This window comes from Oryza sativa, chromosome 9 (genome assembly GCF_034140825.1).
Source record: "Oryza sativa Japonica Group chromosome 9, ASM3414082v1".
NCBI classification, from domain to species: domain Eukaryota; kingdom Viridiplantae; phylum Streptophyta; class Magnoliopsida; order Poales; family Poaceae; genus Oryza; species Oryza sativa.
Window position 1 is genome coordinate 12,531,913 of NC_089043.1, and position 15,149 is coordinate 12,547,061.

At 37.7% G+C, this 15,149-nt stretch overlaps 1 protein-coding gene across 6 annotated transcripts; it reads right to left on the minus strand.

Moving 5' to 3' along the window:
* Window positions 1–372: 372 nt before the first annotated feature.
* LOC4346686 (ethylene-responsive transcription factor ERF117) lies at window positions 373–3,676 on the minus strand. 6 transcript variants are annotated; one of them, XM_015795787.3, is made up of 5 exons: window positions 3,462–3,676; window positions 2,739–2,947; window positions 2,189–2,273; window positions 1,789–2,029; window positions 373–1,701 (listed from the first exon to the last, which is right to left on the minus strand). In XM_015795787.3, the coding sequence occupies exon 5, from the start codon at window positions 1,638–1,640 to the stop codon at window positions 684–686; it is 957 nt and encodes a 318-aa protein (XP_015651273.1). In that variant the 5' UTR covers window positions 1,641–1,701; window positions 1,789–2,029; window positions 2,189–2,273; window positions 2,739–2,947; window positions 3,462–3,676; the 3' UTR covers window positions 373–683. The 6 variants fall into 6 exon arrangements, with proteins under 6 accessions (XP_015651273.1, XP_015651274.1, XP_015651275.1 ...); XM_015795788.3 differs by having other exon boundaries at window positions 373–1,713; XM_015795789.3 differs by having other exon boundaries at window positions 3,455–3,676.
* Between the last annotated feature and the right edge of the window lie 11,473 nt (window positions 3,677–15,149).

Consider the following 15,149-nt stretch of genomic DNA (forward strand, 5'->3'; position numbering starts at 1 on the left):
TGCATCATTAGACTACTACTACATGGTGTTTGTATTAGCAGTAATGTGGCTATGTCAATCATTTTGAATTTGAAACTAATTCCATGCACTAAGAGAAGCAATGTTGGATACTATTATTCTTTTGTTTTCATTTTTGTGTTACTACTCTTGTCTGACAGAATTACACATGTTCAGCAGAGAGTAGGAATCCAATCAACTAGGGAACTGATCCTTCAGAAAGAAAAGCAACGTTACCATGTTTAACAACAAAAATTAATCATTTTTGTTCAACAATGAACTATTCTTAGCTGTTCATTGCCTAAAATTAGTAAGGTTATTTACAATAACTGGATTTTATCAGGCCTATATTTACATTTGTACATAACTTCAGAATCACAAGAACAATATCAAAATTAACAAATATAATAATGGCGTCCAACAAATACACAACCAAACTGAGATCAAGGACGGTCTGTCACCACAATCTCATTAACATTTTTGAGATTGGTGAACATATACATAAATACTGCGGTACTCATTTGTTTGCTGTAGGGGGACTGTACAATTTTCCGGCAAAATTGGAGATGAAAATCTCCAGATCATACACTCGGCCTGCCAGCAATGTGAAAGATGGATACCTGAATCTACCTCCTGCACTCAATTCAATCAACAAGAGGTTTTCACATAGAACAGGATTCAAGCCATCAAAGACAGTTGAGTTCTTGTTCCAATGAAGCAAAGTCGAACCCGTCCCAGTTGAGTTCTGCATTGAGGTCGAACTTCAGATCTGTGATAGGCAGCGGCAGGTGGCTGATGTCTGCAAGGCCAATGTAATCATCGCCCAGTGGCACATCTGCCATGCCGATAAAATCACTAACTGGGAACGCATCTGCAAGCCTAGTGAAATCATCAGGTGGAAATTCATCAATATGGCCCACACAGTTGCTCACAGGAATCTCATCTATCCTGCCAAGAACAGCGCCCATCGAAATCTCTTTGCCTTTAGGCGTGGACGGCAAGTTCAGCAAGTGCTCATCCTCAGTCTCATGGCTAATCTTCACTGACACTCTCTTCTGCACTTCTGGCTGTGCCTTAATCTTCTGAGCTTGTGGCTGTGCCTTAAACTTCTGCTCAACGGTCTCACGGTTAACCACCACTGACACTCTCTTGTGTTCTTGTGGCTTTGCCTGAATCTTCTGGTCACATGACTGAGATGAGGACACGCAGGATATAGTAACAGAGCTTGACAAATCTTCCTGCTCTGATACAGAAGATTGGATTTTCAAGGCCATCAACTCTTCATGGAACTGGTTTGATTGTGCAAGATATGCCGCAGCGGCCTCCTCCTCACTGTTAAATGTGCCAATCCATTTCCTTGATTTTCGCACAGGGTCACGTATTTCTGCAGCCCATTTGCCCCACGCCCGCCGGCGCACACCCCTGTATTTGCTCGTCGGTTCCTTCTCGGAATCCTTTACAGTCTTTGTGCCACATTGAACAAGGGTCTTAACAGGTTTGGATGCCTTGGAGTTTTCCATTGGAATTAGTATTTCCCTTGAAAATCTCCTTTCCTTCTTATTCTGGTCATCTTCATCAGAGGAGTCAGTGGCATCAGGATCAGAGCAGAAAACACGGACTTTCCGTGAAGAGGGCACCATCATCTCAACGTGCAACCAGAACAAGATCAGAGATTATTGGATTACAATTGGCCTTGATTGCAGTCTGCAGAGAAGGCTGAGGATGTGTCAAATATGCTCATAAAAGGATATGAAATTGCAAAGAAGCAAAACAGAAAAGATGTTCACCTACCAGGTAAGAGTTTAGATGAATCAGGACAAAAGTTTGTTGTCTGCTCTCTAAGCTTATCGCAGAAACTCAAAAAACCAGAAACAGAGCCTTTGTCCAACTTCTGTTTAAAACTGGAGCAAAAGAGAGCTCCTGTGTGTACAGAGATGTCCGAGAGAAATCTCAAATCTGGCCGACTTTGTGAACTAGAAGAATGTCAGGTTGCAAAAGTTCGGATTCTGTACTTGATCCACTCAAGCCAAACCTGAAAGAATAAAAAGGAAAAAGAGGTTTTGTGATGATGCCCTGTAAGTTAGTCTTGAAAAGGTTCTCTTTAAGTAGTACAAATAAACTAGGAAAGTTATAATACGGAAGAGCAGTTATTTGCTGATAATATATTGCCTTAAAAACAGCCAACACTTACCAAATCTTAAGGCAATTTGGGGGCTATCTTCAATTGTCACCAGTCTAAATGAAGAAAGCCAAAGTATTTCACCCCAAATCCAAATCTGAAACCAACAAGCAAAGAAGGCACATTGGTCATTATTAGAGCAAAGAATGATCAAGCAAGCGTATCCATCTTTGCATCTAAAAATAGTGAAACGTTATGACTATGACAAGATCAACAAATCAATCCTTATTAAGCAGCTCAGCTGGGTAACCAGTCCAAACTTGCATCAACATTCTTAACACAGTTATGCAGTCATATATACTCATTGAATTAAAAGAATAATATATCCACCCACCATGCCCTCCTCTAGATATGCAACTAGCAACTGAAAAAACAATCTTCCATCATGCAAGGAAGACAATCTTAATAAACATATTAGTACATATAATATATGCTGTCCTAGAAAGAAATAGAGAAACAACAACATGCACACACGACTGACTTTATTTACCGAGATAATGGACAATATTGGTTTCAATTCAAACGAATCGGATTAAACCAAACAGAGAAATGCATGGGTTACCTGGAGATCGTGAAGGGATTTTGCTGTGTTCTTGCGCCCCTCGTATACCAATTTTGAAGGAGGAGGATGAGAAGGGAGCAGGAAGAAACCGTTGGCGGCGACTGGAGCTCAGAACCATGGAGAAACGGGGGTAGAGCAGGCGACATAAATCAACAGCGAGCACCAGCTGCGGCGGCGGAGACGACGAGCTCTACTCCTCCTCTTCCTCTCTGCTCCTCCCAGCATCATCACCACAAGCGGATCGATCAACATCACAAGCGAATTCGAATTCATCATCAAGGAAAGTAAAAAGAAAAAGAAAAGAAAAAAAAAGAGGAGATCAAGAAAGGAAACAGAGGACGCGAAAGCTAAGAATCCAAGAACTTTCCATCCAAAATTCAAGTATTCACACCCAGCACAATCCCCCCAGATTAGATTGGCAGCTGATTAATCACAACCCCCAGAAAAAATCCCCCCACAAACCCCCACAAAAAAAAGGAAAGGTAAAAAAGAAAAAAAAAAGATAGAAACAAACCGAACCCACCCACGAAATATCTCCGCAATAATACCAACCCAAAAAAAAAAATCCAATCTTTCAACGAGGAAGAAGAAACACGTCGCCACCAACAACAACACACCGATCCACGCCGAGCCAACCCCAACCCCAACCCGAGACGATCCGATATTGGAGGAAGAACAAAGAACAAGAAAGGAGACAGCAGAGGTCGTCACCTCACCACTTACAGGCAGCTGAGGCGACGACGCGATCGATGGCGCGAATGACGTGGCAGGAAGTGAGTGAGTGAGGAGGCGGTGGCGGTGAGATGGCGAGGCGGAGGAGGAAGAAGAGGAGGAGGAGGAGGGGTTTATTAATGGTGGTGGTGGGGGGAGGGGAGGTTTTTGGGGGAGAAATTGCGGGCGATTTGGAAGCGAAGCGAAGGAGAGAGAATGAAGAAGACGAGCGGAGGAGGGAGGCGAAACGTGTGATGTGTACGAGGGAGGGGGAGGGGCTCATTAATTATGGGGGGAGGGGGATGAATGAAAAGAATGGGTGGAATTGATCCGACCACACCCCTATTGTACCCATGATGTGATGAGAGAGCTTTTTTTATCTCTTGTGCAACATTCGTATTATTATTATCTACTTAATCGTAGGGATAAATTAAATGGTTTTTTTTTACGGAATTGCTACACTTCAGTCGACAGAAAACCTACCTCCAAATCTTGCAATTTTTGGTTCACTGGATGTGCTTCGCGATTCGTGCTCCAGCTGCCTCTTCTCCAACTCCGACGAACTCCTCTTCTTCTCCGGCGCCGACGACAACCCAAACTCCAATGAAGGGCCGATGAATTAGGGTCCTAGGGGTGGGGTGGGAAGGGTGGGAGGGGAAGGGGGAGGAGGGAGAAGGGGGAGTTCGCCGGGCTTAGAGGGATGGCCGGGGAGGCGACAGCCCGGCGGTGGACGGCAGATCGGGCGGGTGGCGAGGCGCCGGAGCCGCGGGGCTGGAGGACAGCGGTGGGCCGGCGTTGGTGGCGGGGGCATCTCGTCGCCGACGGTTCGAGGAGGAAGGAGAGGGAGAGGCTGGCTGGGGGGCCTCGTCGGCGCCGTTGGCGCCCTTCGGCCAGCCGGCAAGGCGGGCGGCGGCACGATGGGGCGGTGGCGGCGGGGGATCACGCGCGAGGGACGGGAGTAGCGGTGGCAGCGTGATCTGGATGGGGGGGAGGAGAGAAGTTAGGGTTAAGGGGTCTGCACGAATCTTGAAGCATATCCATTGGTCCAAAATTTGAAAGATAGGAGGTGGGATTTTCTGTCAACAGATGTGTAGACAGTGCCTTTTGTTTAAATAGACTTAACAAATATTCCCTCTGTCTTGAAATAAGTTTATTTTTAATCTGTCCTACACATGTATATACCAATATAAAAACAAGAAGAAAAATAAAATACTCTTACATTATCAAATCTCAATGTGATTATTCCTTATATTTTTCTCCCACTTTCATAAACTCCAATATAATGATGACTCAAAAGTAAATTTATTTTGGAACAAATGGAAGAGGGTAAAAGTAAACTTACTTTATATAAGTTAGGACAAAGTGAGTAGTATTAGCTTACAAGAAGTGGTGTGAGCTATACAGTAAAACATTTTTCTTTTAAAAAAAACTTTGCTGTTATAATCTGTTGAAATAGCTACTAAGAACAAATTGTTTTAGATTGTAGCTGGTGAATTATGTGCGGACTATTTGTGTCATGTTTCCAAAAGTACAATTTCTAACTAACAAAACTTTATACATGAGTTAAGATAAGTTGTTCAACATATTTTAGCAAAAGTAGCCTTTAATTTATCCCTATAAAAAATTGAGCATAATACGTCCAATTATCTATAAAGAATACTATATCTGTCTTGTGTTCTAAAAAAACTCCAAATTGTGATCTTGGTAAATACACGGCAAATCCAAAGAGCCCAAAATTTTGAAAAACATTTATGCCATTTAAGGCAGTTTTTGTTAGAAGGACAAAGGAAGAAAAAAAAATCCCTCACTTTCTACTCGCACACGCTTCTCAAACAGTTAAACGTATGTTTTGCAAGAAAAAAAATATAAGAAAGATGCTTTAAAAAATCATATTAATTAATATTATTATTTTAAAATAATTAATACTCAATTAATCAAACGCTAATGTCTCACCTTATTTAGTATGTTCCCAATCTTCCTATTTTCCCTCCTCTAAAGCACATCCTAAAGTGAGTTATGAGTATCTAAACTTGCTTATATCAACCTATTTTAACCCTAACTTATAGAGCCAACTCACATAGTTAGAGCTCAATGCAGGTCTGACATTGGTGCTGAAAATCAACTAAACAATCAAAATGGTTGAATTTGATACCATTGAAAAAAAAAGATTACGTCTGATTTTTTTTTTCATATTGACAGCTAATACAAATTAATGGAAGCATAAATATATTAAATATGAAGGAATATGGTACAAAAAGTTGGAATTGGAAACTCTCGCGTAGTACGAAACGAAGTTAGTATTAAGGCTGTGTTCGTTCTCTCCTATTGGAAAAAGATGTTTAGCGTGTGTAAAACGAGAAAACTCATTAGCATATGATTAAATAACAAAAAAATTTAAATTAAGAGTGCTCTCGTTTTTTCCCTATCGCGTGACACTAGATTAATAAGCGATGTCGACCATACGTTGGAGAACTACTATAGTAAACATCTACAGATAAGCTGAAGATCTATTTTGCTATTAGGTCTTGCATGTCTTTTTCCTTCTTCTAAAATTTTCTCTAAAAATACTTATCGTATTTACGATCCGGTTCCATTGTTATATTGGTTGCAATAAAATATTTATAAAAAAATCTCACATAATTACATTCTAATTAAAAATATATATGTATTTTAAGTTACATTTATCATATATGATTATTTAAAACAAGGTAATTGAAGTTTTAAATAAATATAGAAAAAGAATTACTCCGGGCGTAAGACTAATTACTAGTACTCAGGTGTGGTAGTATACTACTATTAGTACAGTTGATGGGGTGCGCGTAGGAAAAAAGGAAATGGGGACCGCCATCCTTGCCTGCCTCGCCTCCGCCCATCACACGCGTGACCACCAGGGAAGGCAGTTCCCACCACGTTGGGCCCCACCCGTCAGATCAGTGCCACGTCACCTCACACTCCCCAGCTGGAGTTGATCGATCTCGGCGCCGTCCGTTGGGGGACGGACGGGTGGGATGATCCCGTCGTTGGGCTTTCCTTGACTGCCAAGCCTGGGCGGCCGAATGGGAAGCTCTGGCTCTCGGCGACTTTCTTGGACTCCAAGTAGCCTCTCGCTCGCGCTCCTGGGTGCGTGGGGCCCAGTATAGTCGTGAAACAGACAGAGTCGGTTGTTCCCGATGCGAGTCAGATGGCAATGGCATGGATCCACAAACCGTCACACGCAAGCAACGCTGCTATCAAAAGCAAATTTAATCTCCAATTTAGGCCGGTTTGTTTCACCTTCAACTTAAAACTATTATAATCTAAATTATTGTGTCCGATTACTATGAGCTGAATTATAATAAGCTGATATAAAATAAGCTGTGAGAGCTGTTTGTTTATATGGACTATAAGCTGTTTTGTTAGCTGTTAGCTACTCAATAATCTAAAATAAGCACCTTTAGAGTGGATTATTAGATTATAATAATCTGCCTTACAGATTATAATAATCTATCATAATAATCTATCTGTTTTGTTTCAGCTTATTCCTAATAATCCAGATTATAATAATCCTAAGCTGAATCAAACAGTGCCTTAGTACTCCTCCGTCCCAAAATATAAGTATTTTTTGGATCCTGACACGGTCTCCGAGATATTACTTTAACCAACAAGGGCCATGTTTGACAACTAGCCAAGAGTTATTTTGAGAGCTACTCCCTCCATTTTACAATGTAAGTCATTCTAGCATTTTCCATATTCATATTGATGTTAATAAATCTAGACATATATATCTATCTAGATTCATTAACATCAATATGAATGTGAGAAATATTAGAATGACTTACATTGTGAAACAGATGAAGTATTATTTAGCACAAAGAAATAGCCCTCCAATAAAATAGCTCTAACTTGTTTGGATCCAAGGGTTATTTTGAGAGCTATTTGGCTTTTAATGTACCTTCACATGGAGAGAGATAGAGAGAAAATACACTTTTTCAGTGGCCCCACCTGAAATATATAGCCCCAATTAGCACCCCTTGGGTGGGATAGTTTTTTTGGTGGGTTATTTCCAAATAGTCCTCAAATAGCTCACCCTTTTGGATCCTTTTGAACTATTTGGGCTATTTGAGGTAGGGCTAAAAAAATATCCCTTGGATCTAAACATGGCCAATATCTATAAAAGTAAGATGCTTTAAATAAAAAGAGTTGCATATTATGATAATTTTTTTAATGATAAATCTAGTAACATCATTTTTACATGATTGATCTCTCTTTTTTTCTATTAATGGTCAAAGTTAAGAATGTTTTGACTTGTCACTATGCTAAAAATACTTATATTATAGAACGAAGAGTAGTAAAAAATAATACTCCTTCTGTTTTGTATTATAAGTCGCTTTGACTTTGTAGAAAAAATATAAAGTAAAGTCCATCACCGGTCCCTAAACTTGTACCGCTGTGTCATCCCGATCCCTAAACTCGCAAATCGACCGTTCAGGTCCTCAAACTTGTTCGACTGTGTCATCCCAGTCCCTAAACTTGCAGATCACTCGTTTAGGTCCTCTAACTTGTTCAGTTGTGTCACCCCGGTCTCTAAACAGGACGGTCTAAAAACTTTATATTAAAAAATAATTTATAACTTTTTCATGTGAACTCTAATGAAGACAAACTTTATATCAAAACTGTAGCCCTCGACGCGACCTACAACTTTGTTGTTGAAAAGTTTTTGTATCAAAACTATTTAGGGTCCCAAAATATTGTTGCATGTTTATAGATTTTGAAATTTTAATTTTAAAATTACATTTTGGGACAAAAATGACTTAAAATAAAAAAAATTCAACTACAAAATTGTAGATCACGTCGAGGGTTACAAGTTTGATATAAAGTTTATCTTCATTAAAGTTCACATGAAAATGTTATGAATTATTTTTAAATATAAAGTTTTTAGACCGTCCTATTTGATCTAGATGATATTCAAATCAAGTTTAGGGACCGGGATGACACTACTGAACAAGTTGGAGGATCTAAACGAGTGATCTGTAAGTTTAGGGACCGGGATGACACAATCGAACAAGTTTGAGGAACTGAACGGTCGATTTGCGAGTTTAGGGACCGGAATGACCCAGCGGTACAAGTTTAGGGACCGGTGATGGACTTTCCTCAAAAATATAATAACATTCTCAACACAAAACAAATATACTATTAAAATATTAAAATATATTTAATCTTATATTTAATAAAGCTAATATTGTATCATGGATATTGCTATATTTTCTATAAATTTAGTCAAACCGAAAAAGGTTTAACTAAAGAAAAGGGTCAAAACAACTTATAATATGAAACAGATGGAGTACTAAAACAATAATTATCATATCCTACAGCAAACTATTACCTCTGTCCCAAAATATCACCTCCATTCCATATTATTCCATATTGATCACCATATAAATGTTTTCACCAAGACTAAGAAATCGTTAATATTTCATTTAATGTGATCACGTGGTGTAGTATAATTTATGTCTTAGTATTTTTTTTTATTATGTGTAGGTTTTGGACTGGTGTCAATTTATACCTCCTACTAATATTTTGGTAGCTTCAATAGTATTTTCTTTGTATTTAGGTAGCCATAATTTGTTTATCCCCCATCCAACCTAAGCTATCAAATTTAGGCTGAGAAGGAGAAAGAAAAAGATTGAGTAGATACGTAAAATGATATAAGCTATTAACACATGATTAATTAAGCATTAATTATTTTAAACTTGAAATATATATTAATATGTTTTTTAAATCAACTTTTAAGTAAAAAAATTATAAAAAAATGTATTGTTTACAATGTCGAGAAGTGTTCGCGTAGAAACGAGGAGATTATTTTCTTAGTGTGGTTCGAACGAACAAACTTTTTGGCCACGTTCGTTCTCAGTAGATTGGAAGAAGATTCAACTCGTTACGTAATTAAGCATGTGATTTCCGGTATTGTTATTGGATGATGATGTAATTATTATGTGATATTATTGATAAAACTTGCAAAAAAAATGACATGTGATTTCTAGCATACATTCTTCATATATTCTTCCTGGTACCCACTACAACCAATAACTTCTATAAAGCAACCTCCAGGTTAAGCCACGTCATCATCACCTTACAGCCGTTGGATCAAGTGCTATCTCTGTTCGATTCATGAACCAGACAGAAACTCAACCAGTCCAAAGTCCACCCAGGCACACGATGAGGACTACTGGATAAACCATATTTGCCGGGTCAACCAAAATCCACAATAGTCATGGTTCATTAATGAGAGAGCTTTTTTTATCTCTTGTGCAACATTCGTATTACTATTATCTACTTAATCGTGGGGATAAATTAAATGGTTTTTTTTGTTTAAATAGACTTAACAAATATTCCCTCTGTCTTGAAATAAGTTTATTTTTAATCTGTCCTACACATGTATATACCAATATAAAACAAGAAGAAAAATAAAAATACTCTTACATTATCAAATCTCAATGTGATTATTCCTTACATTTTTCTCCCACTTTCGTAAACTCCAATATAATGATGACTCAAAAGTAAATTTATTTTGGAACAAATGAAAGAGGGTAAAAGTAAACTAACTTTATATAAGTTAGGACAAAGTGAGTAGTATTGGCTTACAAGAAGTGGTGTGAGCTATACAGTAAAACATTTTTTTTTAAAAAAAAACTTTGCTGTTATAATCTGTTGAAATAGCTACTAAGAACAAATTGTTTTAGATTGTAGCTAGTGAATTATGTGCGGACTATTTGTGTCATGTTTCCGAAAGTACAATTTCTAACTAAACAAACTTTATACATCAGTTAAGATAAGATGTTCAACAAATTTTAGCAAAAGTAGCCTTTAATTTATCCCTATAAAAAAATTGAGCATAATACATCCAATTATCTATAAAGAATACTATATCCGTCTTGTGTTCTTAAAAAAAAAACTCCAAATTGTGATCTGGATAAATACATGGCAAATCCAAAGAGCCCAAAATTTTGAAAAACATTTATGCCATTTAAGGTAGTTTTTGTTAGAAGGACAAAGGAAGAAAAAAATCTCTCACTTTCTACTCGCACACGCTTCTCAAACAATTAAACGGGTTTCTTTTGCAAAAAAAAAGTAAGAAAGATGCTTTAAAAATCATATTAATTAGTATTACAATTTTAAAATAATTAATACTCAATTAATCATACGCTAATATCTCACCTTATTTAGTATGTTCTCAATCTTCCTATTTTCCCTCCTCTAAAACACATCCTAGAGTGACTTATGAGTATCTAAACTTGCTTATATCAGCCTATTTTAACCCTAACTTATATATAGAGCCAACTCACATAGTTAGGGCATCCACAATGTGGTGTAAAAGTAGTCCATAAGCAATAGAATATTTCATTCAGCCACCTATTACCATTGTGCAATTAGTCCATATAGAAAAAATAACAAAAGGTATCCATATGCATATGGACTACCCATATGGAATAAATTATATTATCTATCCCTACTCCTCTCTCTTCTCCTAATGATACCTTGTATCCATATACATTATGGAGATTGTCATAGGTAAAAACTATTTATATGGGTCCCATCTATATGGATCACTTTGCCATATACATTGGTGATGCCCTTTAGAGCTCAATGCAGGTCTGACATTGCTGCTGAAAATCAGCTAAACAATCAAATTGGTTGAATTTGATACCATTGAAAAAAAAAGATTACGTCTGATTTTCTTTGTTCATATTGACAGCTAATACAAATTAATGGAACCGTAAATATGAAGGAATATGGTCCAAAAAGTTGGAATTGGAAACTCTCGTAGTACGAAACGAAGTTAGTATTAAGGCTGTGTTAAGTTCGTTCTCTCGTTTTGGAGAAAGATGTTTAGCGTGTGCAAAATGAGAAAGCTCATTAGCATATGATTAATTAACGAAAAATTTAAATCAAGAGCCCTCTGGTTTCTGTCAAATCGCGTGACACTAGATTAATGAGCGATGTCAACCATACGTTGGAGAACTACTATACTATAAGCATCTACATCTACAGACAAGCTGAAGATCTATTTTGCTATTAGGTCTTGTATGTCTTTTTCCTTCTAAAATTTTCTCTTAAAATACTTATCCTATTTATGATCCGGTTCCATTGTTGTATTGGTTACAATAAAATATTTATAAAAAAATCTCAATATTCTAATTAAAAATATATATGTTTTTAAGTTACATTTATCATATATGATTATTTAAAACAAGGTAATTGAAGTTTTAAATAAATATAGAAAAAGAATTACTCCGGGCGTAAGCCTAATTACTACTCAGGTGTGGTAGTATACTACTAGGAGTACAGTTGAGGGGGTGCGCGTAGGAAAAAAGGAAATGGGGACCGCTGCCTCGCCTCCGCACATCACACGCGGAAAAAAATTTGAAAATATACTTCTTTTTTCCCTAATTCGCGTTTATATACATGCATGGCAACTAATTGCGAAATTATACCTAAGCCGCAGGGCGGGGCAGCGGGAGCGAAGCGCAACCGCGGATTGGCGGCGCGGGACCGATCCCGGAGCTGTGCCGCACGTTGGAGAAGCGGTACCGCGACGGTACCGCACATTGGGCGTGCGGTACCGAGGCGCACGCGCATAACTGCCGTGCGGCACCGGGGTGGATTGCGGGACCGGGCGTGCGGCACCGGCGGATTGCGGGACCGGCCGTGCGGCACCGCGGTGGACTGCGGGACTGGCCGGGGGAAACTCGGTCCCGCACGTTGGGTGTGCGGCACCGTTGCAGTCCCAGAACAGGGGGCGGTCGCGCGCGCTGGTTCTGCGGAACCGGGGCGGTCGCGCGCGCTGGTTCTGCGAAACCGTGGCGGTCGCGCGCGCTGGTTCTGCGAAACCGTGGCTACCGTCTAGTAGAAAAAAAATTGAAAATATACCGTTGTTGTCGTTATTTTGCGTTTATATACATATGCTATAAAATTTTACGCAAATATACCTCTACCACGACGGTCCCGCACCACCATTTTGCGGAACCGACGATCGCGCAGAATAGCTGTGCGGGACCGATGCTCCCGCAACACGGGAACGCGGAACCAGTGCATGCATGCATGCGGAACACGGCCACGCAAGCGCACGCACGCATGCAGGCACAGCGGTGCATGCATGCCACGCCGGTCGCGCGCCACTACAAGAAACTTGTTAATCCATGACAGATTCTTGGTGACGGATTCATAAACCGTCACTGACAGAGGCAATCCGTGACGATAATTTGTTTTCCGTCATGGACGTGCACTAGTGGATATTCTTGGCCCGTTAACTCGTGACGGTTTTATCCAGATCGTCACAGTGTGTGATTTTAAAATCGTCACAGTGTGACGATAATCAAAAGGCATTTCAAAACTTGTTTTGCTTGAAAAGGATTTGAATTTGAGGTTCAAATGAATTTAAAAAAAATGAAAAGCTACACTCTCTCTTGGACCATTTATGGCTCACTCTCTCCTTCTCTTGGGCTCGGCCCAGCCTCCCTCTCGCGCTCTGCCCCTTCAGCTGGGCCAGCGGCCCATTTTCCACATGGGCAGCCAACACAGGCTAGCTGCAGGCCACCCTGCGCCTTGTAAAAAAACAAGAAACAAAAACGTTGCTTTCTAGGGGACTCGATGAGGAAACACCACTGTGCCACTGAAGTATTTTGTCAAAGAGCGTGCATTATATTTTATATATCAAAATGTTAGCAGGTAATGGACCTGCGCCACCTGCTCGTCGTGTTCATCATAAAATTCGCGAGAATAGCTGCAGATTTTTACTTTTAATGTGTGAATAAAATTTTAAATTAGTTTATTTTCCTCATACTAACTTCAAATTTAATTTTTCTTTTATATAAAATTTTCTAAATTCATGATCTATCTATTTATTGTGCTATTACAACTATTATTTTTGTCATACTTTCATGTGACTTTGTTTTATCAATTGAAGATTTAAATTTCAAAAAGTGGCAACTTCAAACAACATTTTGAAGCAGTAAATGATTGCAAAACGAATCAAACCCAAAAGACAATTTGTTTTTGAACTAAATTATTTTGTTACTATTTGTTACTTGTATATGTTGCATATGGTAAAACTGAAAATATTTGCATATATATAGTGTGCGAACAAAAAATATTTGGAGCTTGTAGGAATTTAACCTAACACCTATAGTTATCCAGCAACATTCATAGCTACTTCTTTTAGTTGATTAGGTATGCACTCACTTATACTTTTCACTACAAGAAATATATTAAAAGTTAAAGCAATTTTATCAAGTGAATTAACGAGGAAATTAAAATTTTTCCTTTAAAAATCATACCGGAAATATTTTTTAATATTCTACGTGGTCTAAATTATTCTCTGTAATTTTCTGTGAATTTTCAGAGCCTAATAACTAATTTTAATACCACAAAGTTTATTTAACCTATCAAAAAAAATAGAAAACAAATTAAAATATCTCTCTGTCCTTGGGCCATTTTTGGCCCAAGTGTTACTCTCCCCCTCCCTCAGCCCACAGCCTCTCTCTCCCTCCTGGGCCGACTTCCCATTCCCCTCCTCCCTCACCGAGAAGTCCACTTTGCCTCCCTCCTCTCAATTAATTTTAAAATATTAAAACTTTGAATCAAATTTTATCATATTAAATGAACTTATGTGAAAAAGTTGTCATAAACAAAGTTGTAAAACTTATTGAGATACACCAATTTTATTTTGGTTATTTCTCCATCTGAGTTTGATTGACCAATATAAAATTTAAATTTTGAAATAGAAGAAATTCAAATAATTTTTCGGGTTGTAAATGATTTCAAATATAAAAAATTGTCAACATCAAATTTGTATACCTTATCAAGATCTACAACTTTTGTTTTGGTCATTTTGCTATATGATTTTGTTTCAACAATTTGAATTTGAATTTCAAATTATGACAACTTCAAACAATATTTTCAAATACTAAATGATTTCAACTGAAAAATTCATCAACAATAAAGTTGTATAACTCATTAATATCTATAACTTTTATTTTGGTCATTTCTTCATCCAATAAAGTAATAGTAACATTGTTCACAAAATTTACATATATCTCTTATAGATTATAAAACAGTATAAGAGATATGTAAAATTTGTAAACAATGTTACTATCACTTTATCAGATGAAGAAATGACCAAAATAAAAATTGTAGATACAGATGGATTATACAACTTTGTTGTTGATGACTTTTTCAGTTGAAGTCGTTCACTAATAAAAAATTCTATTTGAAGTTATCAAACTTTGAATTTCAAATTTCAAATTATTCAAATAGAGCCAGATAGAGAAATTACCAAAATAAAAATTTTGCATCTCGATGAGTTCTACAACTTTGATTTTAGTGACTTTTCCATTTGAAATCATTTATTAACCCCAATTTTTATTCGAAGTTGTCAAATTTTAAAAATTCAAAATTTGAATTGTTCAAATGAACTTATTTATAAAAAGGACCAATACAATAGTTGTAGATCTCGATGAGTCCTACAATTTTGTTGTTTATGATTTTTGCATTTGAAACCCATAATTCAGCCTAAAGTTAAATTTAAAGTTCTTATAAATTTAAGGTGAAATGTCCATTTTGTTCATACAATTTTTTAACTATTGTGAACACACCAGGGACAGTTTGGTAAATTCGCGTTGGATTGCTTCTTATCTATATAACCAGTTCCCCAAACCCTAGCCC